Consider the following 18832-nt stretch of genomic DNA (forward strand, 5'->3'; position numbering starts at 1 on the left):
TGATTTGCGCATGTCGGTGTGCTTCAATTAGTTCTTCTAAGGTGTTGTGGTTGCCAAGGGATAGAAGTTTCGTTGTACCGGTGCCTGGAAGAAGGCCGAGGGCTTGTTTGTGCGCTTTCTGCAGTAACGCGTTTATTTGGGCTTTTTCTGGTGATGTTAGGTTCAGACAAGGTGTCGCGTACGTGACTCTACGTAATAGTCAAGCGTAGTCAAGCGTAGTAGGTCTTCTTCCTTCATGCCATGTCTGCGACTGCAACTCTATTGATCATGCGAGCTACGCTGTAGGCAGTTTCTCTTAGTGCGTTTATAGTGTGGTTATTGCGACCACTATCTTGCGTGTAGACACCTAATATGCGGAGTGTCTGGACTCTGGGTTTAGGTTTTTGATTGAGGTGTATTTCTATGGCCTCTCTACCTGTGCTTTTTCTTCTGTATTTCTTTTTGAGAACGCGGAGCTCGGATTTTTCTGGGGAGCATTCCAGGCTGCACTCTTTGGCGTATTTGGTGACAGCGTTTGCCACCGCTTGCAGGGCGTCCTGCTGTTCTCTATTCGAGCCTCGAGTTGTCTAGATGGGAATTTCGTCCGCAAATATTGCGTGACGAAGGTGCGGAATCTTCTCTAGATGCTCTTGAAGGTTTTTCATGGCGATGTTGAAGAGAAAAGCTCAAGGGAAGAATGGCGATTACAGGTGTATGCACAAAGAAGCACGACATGTACCTAACTACCTTTAAGAATTCCGTTACCTCTTTTGGCACAGTGGCATATACCCTTTCTGGAGGATTGTCCAAGAATGGGAACACATCAAGTAGCATGTACACAAGGGTAAAATTTAAAAAAATAAAGGAATTTAAAGAACCCGTTGAATATAATGTGCTATTGTCTTAGCAGGTTGATGTGCTTTAGGGATACCTCCGAGCCAGCATGCTATCTTCAGATTTTGCGTGGCTATTTATTTATGCATTACGCAGAAAAGGAAGGAGCGCTTACACAGAATACCTTGTCGGTCAGCGTACGATGATTGCTAATACCCGTTCGTTGGTACTAGCATTAGGCGTACCTATAACCTTTCACAAATATGTCCGCCGAGATAGTGACCGACCTATAGCAGAAGACAATAGACAGCAGCGAAATCAAACTCGGGAGGGTGTAGGAAAAGAGAGCTGCACTTTAAAAATGCGCTTCAACAGGCTGGTAGTTTTGTCGCATGTTTTCAGCATTTACCAAACGAGGGCTCCGAAATGAGCAGCCGTTGGTGTTGCTTTCAGGCGTGCACATTCGGCTCAAATATTTCAGCGTGATTCCTTTGCATAGACCTTGACTGAATGCAATTCATTACCGACGGATGTAATAGCCTCGAAGTCTGCGTATTCTTTTGAAAGTTCGTCGCGGGTTTGCGAATTATTACTTTTAAATGTTGTGACTACAAAACAAATGCAATAAAAGATTGCCTGCCACCGCTGCCCCACTGCATTATTTTCTCTTTTGTCTGAACTGTCGCGGTTACATCTAACCTCAGAGCTAACGCAAACAGTAAAGGAGGGAGCGAAAATACCTTGCCAACAGAATGGTTATTTGAAACGTGAGTGAAGTATCATGAAAATTGAGAGGGCATTATTCTCATTGCACATGTGACATAACTCAGTGCGAGTGTTCGCATCTCTCTACTGGAAGACGGGCTACTAACCACTGGTGGCTTCAAATGACTCACTAAATGCACCACTCTGAGACTAATGAAGGTCATTGTCTGCCTTTGGTGCACAAGAGAGATAGAGAAAGAGAAAATGATAAATGAAAGGGAAGGAGGTTAACCGGGACTGCAGTTGGTTCGCTACACTGCCCACAGGGAAGGGTTAAGGGGGCAAAAGATTTAGAGCACCGATATCCAAACAAGTTTGCGACTGATTTTATAGTATTTTATTATAGCTGAAAAAATACTCATGTAATGTTGAGCGGACTCGCCCTTGCGGCACCCTTATCGTGATTGTTGTTACCTTCATTACAACTTGTTTTATACTTATTTATTGTATTTGATATTATTAATTTTTTTCTGTAGAAGAGAGCAAAATGGAGTAGCCAAGAAGGAAGATTCTACCTGAACCTTTCCACAGCAACCGATTTATAACAGAACTGAACAAAATACTTCATACAATACGCGTTTTAAAGTTATCTTTCTTTTCCAGCAAGAACAATCAGTTTTTTGCCGAACAAGACTCATGACACTGTGATGCTAGTCGTTGCTTTTATCTTATCAGTGACGTACAATTTGGTTTTAAGCGGACATTTCAGCAATCAGACATCGCTCTTAGCGTTATTGTATGGCACGCTTGCCTGAAGTGATGCTTATAAATTAAATTAAGTTAAATTCCTGGGTTTTACATGCCAGAACCACGATACAATTATGAGGCAAGCAGTATTGGGGGATTCCACATTAATTTTGACCACCACGGGTCTTTAGCGTGTTCCCCGCTGCACTGCACACAGGCGTTCTTGCGTTTTGCCCTCATAATTTCGCCACCACGGCCGGGGTTTTATGCCACGACGTCGTACTTTGCAGTGCGAGGCCATAGCCGCTAAGCCACCACGGCGCGCAGAAAAATAGATGTCACAGTTGCATAATACGAAACAATAATAAATAGCGCACGCTTTCTTCTCTAGGTTATGCATCAAAGGCATTTTAATAAATACATAGCGCGCAATGCGCTCCGCCTTGAGCTGATACATTTGGCGTAAGGTATACGGCTATGTAGCATAAAGGAAAGACGTCGGCAGTCATGGATATATTGCATACACACTAACAGTAGCAAATTTGCATGTACTTATGTAACATTGTAGATCGAAATGGGATTGGCAGACAGTTCAATCGGTGAGCGGGCGGGCGTCCCCGTGTGCGTCCGGGCAAACAAGAGAGAGGTCGGGCGGACCGTTATGCGGCTGGAAGGTCGAGTTAACGTTACACCGCAGAAATTGAATTGCATGACCTGCTCTTATGTAAAACTACACTTTCCATATGCCAATACAGACTCGGTAAGGCAAGCTCTTCAAATAACGTTTCTGCTTCGTCTTTACCTTACTGTTTTGAGATGTTATGATCTGTACGAGAGAACATTGAACCCGACGTTTGAGATAGAAAGTCGCAGTTTTGCCCGAAAGGCGAAGCATTAATTGCGACAGCGAATTAGTAGAGAGCTATACGGAGTAAGGGTAGTAGTTTTATCGGCTGTATAAACTTGGACACATTCGCTTACTAACTGAATTAAACATGGTGTCAGGTCGCGCAAGCAAACATGAATATATCTCTCTCGATGACCGCAGACAACTGCTGTCACAACGCTGGCGTCACCAAGCACGGCAACAGCAGCGAGCGGAGGTTCGTGCGGTCTATCGCTTCAACAAAAACTGAGCGGCGAAAGCACAGCGCATACAAAGCTAGGAGCCATGTGCAGATCGCTTCCAAGATACGGTGCGTGCGACCGCCCACAGCCGCGAAAAGTACGCAGTTGCTGGCAGAGTAGAAGCCGCATCCCCTCCCTCCCGCGCTGCCTTCCCGCTTTACTCGTTTCCTGTGCGAGATTGAGTTGCCAGTTGCCCTTGCTCCCGGTCCAAGATACGCAGTTGGTGCCGCGCAGCACTACGTCTCCCTCCCCTCCATCCCTCCCTCCCTCCCTCCCTCCCATCCCCCACCCCCGGCCTTTAGCGCGACGGAAGACGTCGCGTTTGGTCTCCGTGAAAGCGCGCGTCCCTCGTGCGTTTTCACTCGCACATACAGCTTAGAAAGCAATACAAAGAGAAAATACACGCCAGCATTCACAACGCAGCTACAAGTAGTCACTGAGACTGGTGCACTTCAAAAGCAGCACTAGTGCACAAGTGGATCTCGTCGCTATAGTGACAGATGTGGCAACAGTCATGAAATGTTTGCTTCGTAAAACATTCTGGAATCCAGCCTATTTAATGCAGTCACTAGAGCGAGACACTGGACGTCATATTGGGGAGAAATGCACAACAGGTGCTCCCCAGCAGTCACACGTCGCTCGTACGCATAGTTGCCATCGACACGAATCGCTTGTTGGTCTATTGTCATTCTATAACGAAGTAATGAGCACTCGTAAACGGCACTTGCAGTCATACGTGGTACAGCAATGTTGCATTGTGTCGGGAAAGGCTAGTCGGCACTCGCAACCATGACGAAACATATATTGTATGCAGTATGCAGATGGATATCAGAAAGACTGTAGGAGAACTCCAGAAAAGTTTCCGTCATTGTTATAGCAGTCAAAGGTTCCTTGTACCGTTCCTCACAAGGCTAAACTACACGTACGCTTGCCGGCGCGCGAAAGCTCGCGCACGCGCGCCTACGCATGCGCAGATGGTGCGGAATAGATAGTACGCGTTGAGGCGCGGCACGAGCACAGATATCTTCTCCAGACAAATATCGGTGCTCTGGAGGCCTCACAAAAATACGAAACGATGTCTACTAAGGCAAAAATAGTGAGTTAGGTGGGCGCGCGCTGGCACGCGTACGGTGGCTAGCCATCTAGCCACCGTAGCACGCGTATTGTAATTTGAAACCGCCATTCCTCGCGAGATCTCGCGCGCCGGCACGCGTACGTGTGGTTTGGCCTATATACTCGTCTTGCTGTACGCAAGCACGGCTGCACTGTAAGTTGTACAGCATTTTCGTCTCGGTGGAACAAACGTAAAACTGAGGCTTGAAAGAGCCCACAATAAGAAAAAATTTCGTGATACATGATACTCGATGACAATCAATCAATTATCGTCACTGATGGGTGCCGTAGAGCACCTTAAAGCAAAGAAGTACATGTGGCCTCAGGGTTTGTATACGAGGCAATACATTTTAGCCCTTTTTTTTATGGCAAGAAATTTTAACGCAACAGCGTTAAGGGTCCCGTGTTGCAGAAAATCCGTTGTCGGCATCTGCCGCCGCCGGAGTTGTCCGTCATCAAAAAAAAAAAAAAAACATCCCGAAACACAACCACGCAGGCCCACTGCGTAGCGCATAGGCGTTACTGAACTAATTGACTTTCTGAAAGTAAAATGCGTCAGAAAAATCGTAAAGCCCAACTTACACACAACCTACAGACATGATAGTGTCGGATTGGAATTCGAATATACGCGTACGAGAAAATAATTTGAATATACGAGAAAACACAATTCCGTTACGGCAGAAACTCAAACAAAAACCCCTTCGTCCTCGCTTACAGGGGTATACCTTTGATGAGTCACCGCTTCTAGCCTCTGCCTTACGGGAGTACGAGCCATTGCTCTGCCCTGCACTTCTGCTATCACGTTGCACTCTTAAAGGCGAAGCTTAAGCGTCCTCCACATTCGCACTGTGGCTGAATTAGTAAGAAAGAAAAGCTAAGCAATGTTCTCGTGGATAGTAATGCACGCGAAAAGTTGAAAAATTTGCAGCAGAGTAATTACAAGTTAACCGTGGGTGGTAGGAAATTCTAAATATGAAAAGAGGAGTTTTCGCAAAGACACGTTAATAAAATTCCGCGTCAACTGGACTATGCCGAAACGCTATGACGACAAGTATAGGCATAGTGCTTATTCTGGCATTTGGGAAAAGTTGCCACAATTTTTACAGAGTGACTCTCTTCCTAATCGAAGTCAATAGGTCAGCAACCCCTCCCACACACACACTCCTCCCCCTCAAAAAAGAACAAAAAAAGAACAATTGTGGGAAGCGTTCTGGTGGCCGAGACCTCTAAGCCCTCCGGCGAGTGCGTTGATGAGTTTTCACCGACCCTTTCGACGCACTGGTACACATCTCATTGCAGCTGTGCGTGAAACTACACATTACGCACCACATTCCTGAATTCTTATCAGAAAAGTGTAGCAGTGTTCCAGCATTCCAGCATTCCAGCCTGCCCAAGCATGGTTTTATGGTTGTCGCTCTAGTATTCTGGGTAAGCACTAATACAAGAAGCAGCCGGCGCCAATGTGATTCACGAGTATCTTTTCTTTTATGATTTCTTTCTGTTGATGACTACCATGAAGGCGGCGTAAAATATAAAAAAAAGGGGGGAAAGTATCTCATTCCGTGCGTTAACGTCTCATAAAACAGTGCAAAGAAGAATAAACAAGGAACAAAGTTGGTAACGTGGAACACAGAAAGGCGTTTGCGTGGGGTATGAATTCGTAATGGAAATAGTCTCATTGTGGGGCACTACCGATGATATCAGCGACTTCGTGCTCCATACTGGCAACAAGAGTGCCCGGGTCCCGATTGATCTCATGAAAGACCAGCACTGCCGCAGGACAACTACTCTTGGCAAATTACTTGTGCATCGCGACGGTCGACCATATAATTTACAACAGTTAGCTCTTGTCGAGATCTATACCACAGATGTCGTCTCCACATTGTACGCGTGAACGTAACGTACCTGTCAAGCTTCGGGTATTGGTATCAATTTTAATATCGCTCAAACTCTCTCCGAAGCACGAGGCTCCATTATTGCAGCTTAGACTTTAATAACTGACCTGCGGTATATTCCTTTTCCTGGCCGCCGTTATGCGAAAGCAGCTTTCGCAACTAATTCACTGTAGGAGGCTTTAGCGTGGTTCTGCGAAACTTAGCAAGCTCTCCTGTTAATTCCATAGAGCATGAACGAATGAAGTGGCTGTGAAAAACTAACTCTGGTGAAATAATTCAGTGTTAAGACGTGAGAATCGGAGGTAGCGTGCACCAGTTAACCCTTTAGCCTGAACAGTGTATACACTGTTCAGGCTATGGCTATGTTTCTGAACAGCCACCAGCTCACAAAAGCAAGACAGAAACCGTAATTGAGCCGTCTAATTGCACAATATTATTGTATGACTACGTTCTTCCACGCAGCGCCTTCGACGTGCGGAAATATAGTGTTTCAGCGAACACTTTCAAAAATTCTTATGGGTTGCCTGTGGCAGATAGCACAATTCTAGTTCATGAGCTGGTCTACTCGAAGAGGCGGACATTACTTGCACAAGAAATTGAAATACATAATCGAATAATTAACAGAAATTCACTAATTAGGTTTTTAACTAATTACCTAATGGCCCATATTGCAATTTACAAATTGTAGCCGGGGAGTTCGCAAGGCGTATCCACTTGGAACGAATTCTCGGGATGCCACCAATTTCGAGATATTAATTCCCGAACTTTGTGGACAAATGCATTGGCGTTCCAGTTAGGTTCTTAACAAAACGTCGCTTTATGCATTGAATCACAAAATTAACTGGAACGCCAATGCATTTCTCCGCAAAGTTCGGGAATTAATATCTCGAAACTGGTGTCATCCTGAGAATTATTTCTAAGTGGATCCGCCTTGTGAACTCCACGGCTACAATTTTTAAATTACAATATGGGCCATCAGGTAATTAGTTTAAAACTTAATTGGTGAGTTTTTGTTAATTAGTCCATTATGCATTTCAATTTCTTGTGCAAGTAATGTCCGCCTCTTCGAGTAGACCAGCTCATTAACTAGAATTGGGCTATCTGCCAGAGCCAACATTAAATAAATTTTGAAAGTGTTCGCTGAAACACCCTGTATATACTTAACCAGCTACCGTTGCCATGCGGGAGGGGCGCAATAAAGTCTGGGATGCATATATCTTGTCTATAACCTCTAGACAGAGAATTTGAAAACGAGAGAGAAAAAGAAAGGGGGGGGGTGGCGTAGGGGTAGCCAGGGACATGCGCCATTTGTAATGTGATGCATTTTCGCTTGGCTCTCGAAATTTGTTTACACTGCAACTTGCAAATTACGACTTAAAGTACTATGAGCACAATGTGAAACTATAAAACCAAAGTAAACTAAAGCAGGTTACTATACTTCCTCATGTTCACCATTGGTGAACTCGATAATGAAGTGTTTTTGGTCTCGATCATGTGCATATATCGACCTGCTACACTGTGATGCCAGATCGCTATGAAGTATGCACGCGTGATACGCAGCTGTTCCTATCAATTAATGCTGATAATACAAGCAAATTCATTATTGACCGACACAAAATTCAGAACACTGCGCGGTGCCTAGCGATCGAAATTGCGAAGCCGAGATAGTCACTCAAGCTGACCGGTCGCTGCGGCGGTGTCTCCTTGCAGCAGGCAGCCCGGCTCCCGAAGTGCGCTGGCTGCGGCGGCCACGGCGGCCGTCGAGTGACGACGACGAGGAGCCGGTGCCTGGAAGCGCCGTCACCACGGTGTCGTCGGCGCTGGACGACGCACAGGAATCGGTGCTGGTGCTCAGCAAGCTGCGCCAGGGCCCGCTCACTCGCGCCGATCTGCTCATCCAGCTTGTCTGCGAGGTGGACAATGGCCTTGCGGCGCCAGTGCGCACCACGGTGCGCGTCGACATGCTCCGTAAGTATACGAACTTAGTTTCACTTTTTTTTCCGTCGCGGCCATCTGGCTGGGCAACACCCACACTTGTGATTTTCGCCATTGGAGTCCAAACATGACCTTTCCAAATCTGCGATTGCGTGTTATGGTGTAATTGAATAGGGGAGTCACAGCTAGCAGGCTGGATATCAGTACCGTTTCGCAGGGCGGATTGGCGGGGGGAAAAAAAGGATGGATGCGGTATGGTTGCGGATGACCTGCCGAGTATCGATGCAGCTACGTCCAGAGAAAGGGAGATACAAGCGCTTAATAATATGCCACAGGTGTTGGCCTGGCTGATCGCCTAGCATGCTACTCCAGATGTTGGATGATAATTGTGATGTATACAGCGATCACATAAAAGCCCAAACAGCTCATGCAGTCACAGACATACACACACCTACACATACACGTGCAGCATTCAAAATATGCACTTACTATATGTAAATTGGGGCCAGCGCATCACATGTGACGAGGATGAGCAATCTGTAATCATTATGCGACAGTTGAGCTCACAGCAAAGCGCATAAAGTCACTGACACGAGAAGGTCTTCATGACGTTACAATGTAGAAACAAATAAATCACACCATTTGTATAAAAACTCAAGATGGCGGCACTCAAACACTTCTGTAAGGTCGTCTATATGGAGCTCTTCGCGCCTGCACGCACGTTCAAGTCGCAGGAACGTAGCGAGAGAGAAAGAAAGGGAACACCTCTCTCTCCCCTCTCTCCCCAGCGTAGGGTAGCAACCGGATCCTCCTCTCTGGTTAGCCCCCTGCCTTTCCCCTTTCTTCTGTCTCTCTCTCTCTAGTCCCAGAACATGAACTAATCAATACAGTAGTACCTCGTCGGGAATCAAAGCAATCGCTTAGTATGTAAGCGGATTGTGCTGACATTTTTCGGGTGGGCGAATGCCTTCATAGTGAATGGCAATTGTCGCATGCAAGTTTTTGCCAGGTAATTCCATGCGGTTCGACGAGGGTATTGACACCGTATGTTGACTACCTGCCAGCGTGTTAGACGATGCTAACTCTGCTGTTTTCATCAACCCTGTAATCATCGCTGTATATAAGTACTAAGAGTTGAAACTATAGTAGACGAGGAGAGATTCTTTTTTATTTTCGTATATTCAGTTACGCTCACTGTGTTTTAAACATGAGAGCGATCGTGAGTAAATATATGTCTCTCGTCGGTGAATAACACGGAAAATTTGCGTCTCTATAGACAATGAACGCAGTACCGCCTCTTATTGGGCAATAAACACCCACCAGAAATGCAATAATCCCGTAATTACTTCACTACGAAATCACTGATATAAAAGTCGCAAGTACAAATGGCGTATTTTTAGTCTCGGAACTTCAGTATTGAGAAAATAAAACTGCGAAGCGGCAAATTGATTCTAATATTTTCACTGTTTAGTCGTTTCATAGTAGCCGTACCCAGACCGACATATCGCACACACTAGTCAGCGCTGTTCAACGATTCATTACAGCACTGATGCTGCCCTGTAACTCGACAGAAACAAACTCGTAACGCAGGCCTTAAAAGTGCATAAATGTAGCCCGCTGCGTTTAACGAAAAATTTCATCAGCTACAACCTAATACTATGTCTCAGTAGCACACATCCTTTGAGTGAAAAGTCACTTAGCAAAGGGTTGAATAAATAATCCGCAATGGCTTCGTTTTGCTTTTAATTTAAAAAAAATCAGAGTCCAGCCTTTCTTAGTCTTTCACTTCCCACTTTTTGCCGTTTGCAACTTTCTGTGTCTCGAATTTATAGTGCAAATATACCGCTGCCTAATGCTGGGCCTATAGCTTGTCCTGTATCTGTTTGTTTTGCATTAAGCACACGCAGCAGAGCAGAACCGGCACTTTTATAGAGGCCATCGAGGGTTTCATTAAAGAAATGATAAAATGGCATTTCTTTGTTGCTAACATTTATAAGGCCTCAGAACATGCCCCTAAACTTAATGAGCAATCGAGAGGACGCTTTTATTATGAAGCATCAAAGGTTCGCTATAGGTTTTTCCATTTGGTGCCTGCCTTAATGTCACAGGTTCAGTGCCCGCTAATCGCAAAAGTATGCCGAGACATATTAGGTCCAGCAGTACCTCTGCACAGAGATCTCAGAGTAGATAAAACATCGCCGGGCATTCATTAAAACAGCAACGCATTACTGCGGCCCCTTTAGTTGATTCGAATAAATTTATGAAGCAGATTCTGGCTCATCATTCTGCAATAAAGTAAATGCACTCGTCGGATAAGAGCAGTACTTTCATGTATTGCATCAACAGGCGCAACGCAATTACTTTTTTTTCCAATACATGTAAAATTCGTTGTTTGCGGTAGAAGCGAACGGAGAAAAAAGTGTGCCAAACTTGTTGTTGCAAATTTGGTTTACAATTTTTATATTTTTTGGCAAACCAGCGCACGACAGAAAAGAAACACCCAGGTAGAAAATAATATTCGATAACTTTCTAATCGTAAGTGTATATTAGGAGCGCAGATTTGGCACAGAAGTGATACTCGTCTGCATCAGTGAATTGCGGAAACCTACTAAACTCACTAAATAAATTCACTCACTAAACTCACTCACTAGTCCAGCTCACTAAAATTATAAATGGTCAAGGTAGAATTTAGTATATCAGTGCCTTCTCGACATGAGCATGTGAGACAGTGTGAATATCCATTCTAAACTTTTACTTGGTTTATTGAACGTCTAATGTAACACTTAATCTTACTCCTTACTGTAGTCATCCTGTGACCATTTCACAATGCCTTCGTTTCATTTGTAGAACAATCACAGAGTTGTACAGCTGGTCCCTAGCGGTCGCATGTGCCTCAGGATAGCGCCGCCTCGGCGTCATTATCTTTGCTTCGTTTACCACAGCAATGTTGCTTAACAATAGCTTGTCGTTTCAACAGAAACTTCCGCCGGAAAAGAAGTAAAACTTTATTTAAACTATCCCAGCAAAACCGGCAATTCCATGTGTGAAAGAAAAAAAAATGCTTAGCATTGCAAAAAGAACCGATGAGCTTGAAAGCAAAACGTACGCAAACGCTGCCAAAGGAAGAACAAATAAGAATTATCTTTTATGATAAAAGTCGGAAAATGTATTGAGAATTTAAAACAAAAATACCGATGAAGACGGGACCCTAACTATATACGTCCGTAATGCAATACGTACTGCTATACATTTTCACACACTATAGAAAGAGAGAGAAAATAAGAGATGAAAGGAAGAGAGGTTAAATGTGCGGTTGGCTACTCTGTATAGCGGACGGGAAGGGGGGGGGGGGGGGGGAGATCAGGAGAAAAAGAGCAGTTATGAAAGGAATCTGGCCGTACAAATACGATGAAGGCGTTTCCCAACGATTACAGTGTTTCACAGTCCCGGTGCTATAAGAAACTAGAGAGGTTCGTAGGAACAGACAGCTGTTTAGTCGCCTAACCTTTTGCCAGTGAATGTAGCTGGACAATAGGAAACATTAGGAACATTACGACAATAGGAAACAAGAAAGAAATGGGAATATTCTCTGAGAGTTCTTATGCTATGTACATCTTTTTTTTAATAATAAGCTGTGGTCACAAGCCCAATTCACTTTCAGTGCCACAGCAACGGGGGTTGGACAGAGACAATATTCGAATCGGTTTTTACAATTGCTTTAGTAAACATTCACCGAGCATCAGCACCTGTCGTTGTCGTCGCCGTGCGGCAAAGTTCGCGGCTGCCGTCTGGCGTCGGAAAGGCTCAGTTAGCGCCTTTAGCGCCTTTCTCTAGTACTCTAAGCGAAAGTTGAAATGTCAGTAGTAAAAACTAATTGCTCTTTCTTTTTCTTTTTTTTTTTTGTGTGTGTGTGTGTGGGGGGGGGGGGGGGGGTAGTGAAAAGGCTGAGTTGGTAGGTTCACCTCTCACATTTCGCCACCACTCTTTTTTCTTTATTTCTTTCTTTCTTTTTCATGTCAAGCGTTAAAATTCACGCCCATCGTTACTGCTTTATGCGGCGTACAAATAAGGTATGATGAGCATCACGATGCATCACTAACATTCCTCACTGCACCTCTCTCCCGCCTTGCGTGCGTGCGTGCAGTTGCCCCCCTGACGGTCCGAATCTTGCGTGCGTCGGGTGGCGCGCTGACCGCCGGCCTGCCCGTCGAACTGGTCTGCGAGGCACGCGGCTCGCGGCCCCCGGCGCAGCTCACCTGGTGGAAACGTGGCGTGCAGCTCGCTCAGAGTTTCGGCCATGCGTCTTCTGACGGCAACGTCTCAACTTCGGTGGTGAGCTTCACGCCTTCGGCCCAGGACCACGGCCAGGGACTGCGGTGCGTGGCCCGGAACCCCGCACTTCCCCCATCGGCGCCAGCGCCCCACGACAAATGGGCCATGAACGTCTACTGTGAGTTATCAGCTATCATTTGTTATTACCTTTATTTTGGGCTGTATGAGTCGTACGCAGCGAGAATTACCTTCTAGGCTTACTCGCACTATATAGTGATACCGATCTTATAATGAAATGAGCGAGAAGAATAAGAGGATCTGAAGGGCTCGATTTCTTGTTAGCTTGAACTATATGAAGAATGAATGATCAACTCCGATACAATCAATTATGCACTATATCCAGCCAGCAAAGTGTGTCCGTGTTAAATGTAAAATACATATATTGCTTATATATATACTGCACTGAGCATCTCATATATCCAACTTTTAGTGCTTAGCGCCACCACTAAATGCGCCAGCGTTAGCATCTGTCCGCGACATTTCGAGCAAAACAGAAACCCTTCACTTCGACCGACAACGGGTTTGTCGGTCGAGGCCAAAAAACGGTCATTCGCGCATCAATACAGCGCGTAAAAATCGTTTTCCTCGGTAATCATTTTTGGTATATATATATATATATATATATATATATATATATATATATATATATATATATATATATGAGGCTTCGTCTGTCTCCCTATTTAAATAGTGGGCGCTGCGGGCAAATCGAGACGGTAATGTTACATTTGCGTTGAATAGTGTCGATACTTCCGTTTCCGTAGTAGATCTGATGTTTATTTTTCTTTGGCGCTGGGGTAGTTTTTTGTTTTCTTTTCTGCTACTTTTATTCATATAATGTATAGTGTTACCGACTAGCCTGGTACAGCGACGAACAAAATTCTGTTATATGCTGCCTCGAATCTATCAGATTACATATATAGAATAAATTCTCGACCATATTGCGGTTATATAAAGCAGCTTTGGATGCCATTTAATTGTAGGGAAACCATGTGAACTATACTTTAAAATTGGTCTGCGTTTGCTTTTTCCTTCTTTTTTTTTTGCTCACTTATTCTGCAGGATATCGTTTTACTAATTCTGGTCGCAGTGCAGCAACAGCCGCGCTTGTCATTGCCTATACAGGACGCGGAATAGTCGTATGTTTATATGGGTGTTAAACCCCTGCACCGTATTTCATTTACGGCCTCCTCCGTCGTGACGCTTATGCAAGTCACTCCCTGCTGCAATGACTCCCTGGGCGATCGAATGTGGGATGTAGGGAAAGCCTACAGCTTCGCTCCCATCCTCCCGGTCAGACCCGACGTGTACACTCTTTTCGCGCACTCCGGAGAGGATGCGAACGTTACGCAACAGAAGCCTGCCATTATCACTTACACGTAGCACAAGGCCTTTGCCTGTATTGTTGTCGTAAATATGGTGCCTTTGGCTGGTTGTTTTCGAGTGCTCTTGGGACGCGCTTTGAAATGCAGCTTTATGTTCGGCCAGTATAGAAGCTGAGCGCTCGGAATGCATTCGGCTGGTTCCATCGGCGAGCATCCGATACGAGAGGCCGTGTTCCTAGGCGCTGCGCTCCGATATCTGGCGATAGCAGTTGTCGCCACGTGAACCAGGCCACTTTCTGCTATTCGTAGGCACGTTCTCTGGAGGTGTTGTCGCCGAGCGCTTGTGGAGATCGTCCTTCAGTGTTAATTCCCGATGTTCTGGCTCCTGAAGAGCGCACGAACCATCGCCTGGACATTTTTCCTCCTCCTTAACACAAATAAACAAGAATGGACTGAAAGACTCGAACTTTACTATGCGACTGAAATAACTTTCGACAGCAAGTTGGTGCCAATCACGCGCGTCCTCTTGTTCGTCGATCTGCGCTTCAGGTGCACATTGGCGAACTTAATTGATCTAGCAAGGCGCAAGTATACTAAATATATATGGCTTGTGGATCAGGATAATTTGTGTCTTGCTACTTCATTTCACTTCTGTGAAACGTCATAGCGTCTTTCTTCTAAGACGCTATGAGTGAGGAAAGTTACTTGAACAAAATACGCTCAAATTACATTACTAAGAAAAACAAAAAAGAAGAAAAGAAACGTACAGATAGCATATAGAGGACGCAATGTCATGTTGAAGTCTAAGGTTTAAAAAAAGTAGGCATGCACTCACCCGCCGTCGTAGCTTAGTGGCTATGGCGTTGCGCTACCAGGTCACGGGTTCAGTGTGCAGCCACAGCGGCCGCATTTTGATGGGGACGAAATCCAAAAACGCTCGTGTATACCGTGCATTCGGTGCACGATAAAGAACCCCGTGTGATCAAAATCAATTCGAAGTCTTAATCATGTGCGTTGTTAGGCGGGTTAGTACATATTTAGAGGGTAGTATCCAACACAAAATTTGACCGGGACGATGGAGGAGACAGGACAAGTGCTCACTTACAACTGACGTTTATTGAATAGAGCACGTCAAAAAGAAGCCTTTCCTTATTGTCAAACATTCGCACAGTGAAGACTGTCACATCAAATTACGTTTTCCTAAGCAAAACAGAGGTGTCACAGCTGACACACGTATACTATCATCCCGACGAATAAAGCAAACACCACCTAGATAGCACAAGGCCTGTTCACTCCGATCCATGACGTCATGCTACCTGGGCCGACTGCCATAGAATTTAATGGGGATACTCCCGAGTAAGCAACAGTGATTTTGACGTCATCGCTTTCCTCACGCCAGCCTTGGCAATGGAAATTTTGGGCCAGGTAGCATGACGTCATGGATCAGAGTGAACAGGCCTTGTGCTATCTAGGTGGTGTTGATAAAGCATGGCTCTAGTAGCTCGCGTGTGACCACATTATTACTCTTTCCGGGCACCCTAATAGACCCGAACAACGGCGTGAACTCCTCGCAATGCGAGGAGTTTCTCGCAGTGCGCAGAGAACTCCTCGCAATGCGCAGGCAGGTGAGCACGCGTCTTATTTCTTACCAATAAATCATCTTCTCGTATACCCTCTCATTAATGCACCTGCCTGTCCGCGCCATATATTTCTTGCCACCGCGATTGTGGAATTTCATATATACTACGCCCACAGCTTAAGAAACAAAGGCGCTGGCATGCTTCTTCTCGCAGGTGGTCAACTTTCGCTCCCCCAAAACACGCGCACACAGGCGAGAAAGTTTGCGGGTGGCCGAGAAAACAATCGGTACGCCATATGCTTGGCCTACCTTTTTCATATTGTGCAATACCTTATGAAGATATGGCACAACTTCGAGTCCTCCAGTACGGCGTTGCTTCATAATCAGATCGTGGTTGTGGCACGTAAAACCCCAGAATGTATTTTATTCTTTTTGCGCATGCACTCACCGAATGACGGCTGCTGCCTACGAGATACCGGTGGACATCTTTGTATTTTTCTGCCTTTTTGTTTGAAATTTCTGCGTTATTAGACTGATGACACACAAAAGGCATCAAATGCAACACAAAGACGTGCATTTGCATATGTATATATACAGGGTGTTTCAGCGAACACTTTCAAAAATTCTTCAAGGTTGCCTGTGGCAGATAGCAGAATTATAGTCCATGAGCTGGTCTACTCGAAGAGTCGGACATTACTTGCACAAGAAATTGAAATGCATAATCGAATAATTAAGAGAAATTCACTAATTCAGTTTTTAACTAATTGCCTGATGACCCATATTGCAATTTACAAATTGTAGCCGTGGAGTTCGCAAGGCGGATCCAATTGGAACGAATTATCGGGATGACACCAGTTTCGAGATATTAATTCCTGAACTTTGCCAAGAAATGCATTGGCGTTCCAGTTAGGTTCTTAACAAAACGTCGCTTTATGCACTGAAGCACAAAATTAACTATATATATATATATATATATATATATATATATATATACACTCTCAGGGTGAGTTCTGGTTGTAAAACATAAATACCCCAGAAAGTGGATGGGAAAACGGCTCCGAAGTAGCTCAATGGTGAGAGCATCGCACGCGTAATGCGAAGAAGTGTTTTTTCATCCGTTTTCATTTCCATTAATTTATCATTTCTTTAATTCAATTAGTAAGTACAAGTAATTTCCCCTATGTTGTCCTTGGTATCATTGTTTGTTGGCGTCTTATGATATATATATATATATATATATATATATATATATATATATATATATATATATATATATATGTTCCTACGGGATGTTCTTGTAAGTAAAGTCCGCAGGGCGTCTGACAGAAGAACAGGAAGACGGAGCAGTCTCAGCTGGAAAACCGATCGAGCGCGCACTATATAAACTAGTTCGTCGTCTTCCTCTGCCACTCTTCACCGTGCCGGCGCCGCTAATCTCCGGTACAATATATAGAAATACCGGCTACAATTCGTAAATTGCAAAATGTGCCTAAAGTAATTAATTGAGAAGGTAATTAGTGAATTTCTCATTATTTGAACAAGTGTTTTGATTTATCGTGCAAGCAATGTCCACCTCTTCGAATAATTGAACACAAGGACAAGAATTGTGCTATCTGCCACAGGCCATTTTTAAAATTTTCCTACAACTTAAAAATGATCACCCCATATAGAAAGAGAGACAGAGGAGCACAAACTAAATAAACCGCGTAACGCAATCAAGCGCCAGCAACGGTAAAAGGTAGCGTTCGTCCATTATATATATATGCTCGTGCCCTTCAGGAGCATACTCCTACAGGATGCTGGTGTCTCCCTAATCGTAAATAACCAACTCTGAAAAAGCCGTAAACTTCACTAAAATGAAAGCAGACAATAAAGACATGGCTATTGGCAGTTCATGTTAACATATCATTTAGAAGGGCATGTGTGCGCGCCAAATAAATTGTGCAGCTGTTCATTGCATGCGCATGCAGAACGAGGTATAAAGGTCTGTATTTATCGCACTATATATTTCGCTCAGATTTCTTGGCACGATGTCACACGCGACTCAGGTCATTCGCACGCGCCTTTTCCTCCACTTGTTGGAAGAGATCGTCAGATAAACGCCGTGATATACAAGGTCGTTCGTACGCGAGAACCATTCTTAAGGACGGACGTCAGAACAAGATAACATGAAGCGTGCTTGCAGTGACACACTTGCTAACAAAACGTTTTGTGAGGCCGTTCCCAGGATTTCTCGTCAGCTGCTCACTCTGGGCAACTCGAGGCCATTCGTGTAACGGCCTCCGACGGCAATGTCGTGATGGGGTCGTGATAGATCACACGTGCGCTGGCGAACTGTCCGGCCATTTGGTAGTCGATGAAAGTGTATGCCGCCGACGGACGGACTCAGTGTTTACTTCCGAAATGCACTGCGCCTGAGTGCGGGTAATGCAGCATCGTAATGATCTTTTGTTTTCCTGCTACTCTCGTCTTGGCATTTTAGATTTTCATGGCAAGTCAAGCCCCCTTTTACATGCGTCGATAAAAGCCATTTCCCAGGCTATGTTCCGAGCTCGGAGGATATAAACAGGGGTGCTACTTCCGATGCGCCCCGAATGCCGTCTAATCTATACGACGCCTTGCCCTCGTCACGGCATAGCGTTCACAGCGGTATGCACGAGACCTCGGCGGCGCGCAGCTACTTTTGTCGACCGTGAATTCTTTCAACAGTTAAGAGCATGAACGCGTGCCGGTGTTCGTCATTGAAAACGTCGCTATTGTACTTCGTACCAACTGCTGCATTCATGTGTTTGTTCCGGAGCTAGGGCTGGCAGGCAGAGAAGTGTTGTCCTCCATCAAGACATCAAGTTTTCAGCGAACCGCGCCCGCAGAAATGGTCATATCCTCTTTGTTCTGTCACTTCATTTGTGCGGTTCTGTTATTCTACTCAGCCTCTACTGCAGAGAATCCGGCCGGCATTTGTTGCTGACATTCCCAATTTCAACCAAATAAATAAATCTACCAAGCAAGTAGTGGCAGCTTGGCAACATGAAAAAAAAAGAAAAAGAAAAAAAGAAAGAAAGAAAGAAACTGAGGCATAAGGTAATGCACTACTTCAAGAACACCACGCAACACCTGTGGCACGCAAGTTCTTACGGGTGTTCGCAATGGGTTTAAGGCTTCCTAGTTAACTTCTTACAAAATTATCATTGCATGCAGAAGCAATAACTTGCCTTCTCTGGTCGCAAATTTCATGGAGACCCTTATTCCACGAGCTGGCA

The 18832-nt window shown here is 44.9% G+C and overlaps 1 protein-coding gene across 1 annotated transcript in view; it reads left to right on the top strand.

Moving 5' to 3' along the window:
- The window catches only part of LOC119449468 (hemicentin-2-like), a 549353-nt gene that overhangs the window by 147158 nt on the left and 383363 nt on the right, over positions 1-18832 (top strand). The window contains exons 4-5 of the mRNA XM_037712679.2: positions 8112-8369; positions 12481-12786. Of these exons, the coding sequence (XP_037568607.2) occupies positions 8112-8369; positions 12481-12786 (564 nt within the window). The remainder of the gene's footprint in view (positions 1-8111; positions 8370-12480; positions 12787-18832) is intronic.

This window comes from Dermacentor silvarum, chromosome 1, assembly GCF_013339745.2.
Source record: "Dermacentor silvarum isolate Dsil-2018 chromosome 1, BIME_Dsil_1.4, whole genome shotgun sequence".
Taxonomy (NCBI): Eukaryota; Metazoa; Arthropoda; class Arachnida; order Ixodida; family Ixodidae; genus Dermacentor; species Dermacentor silvarum.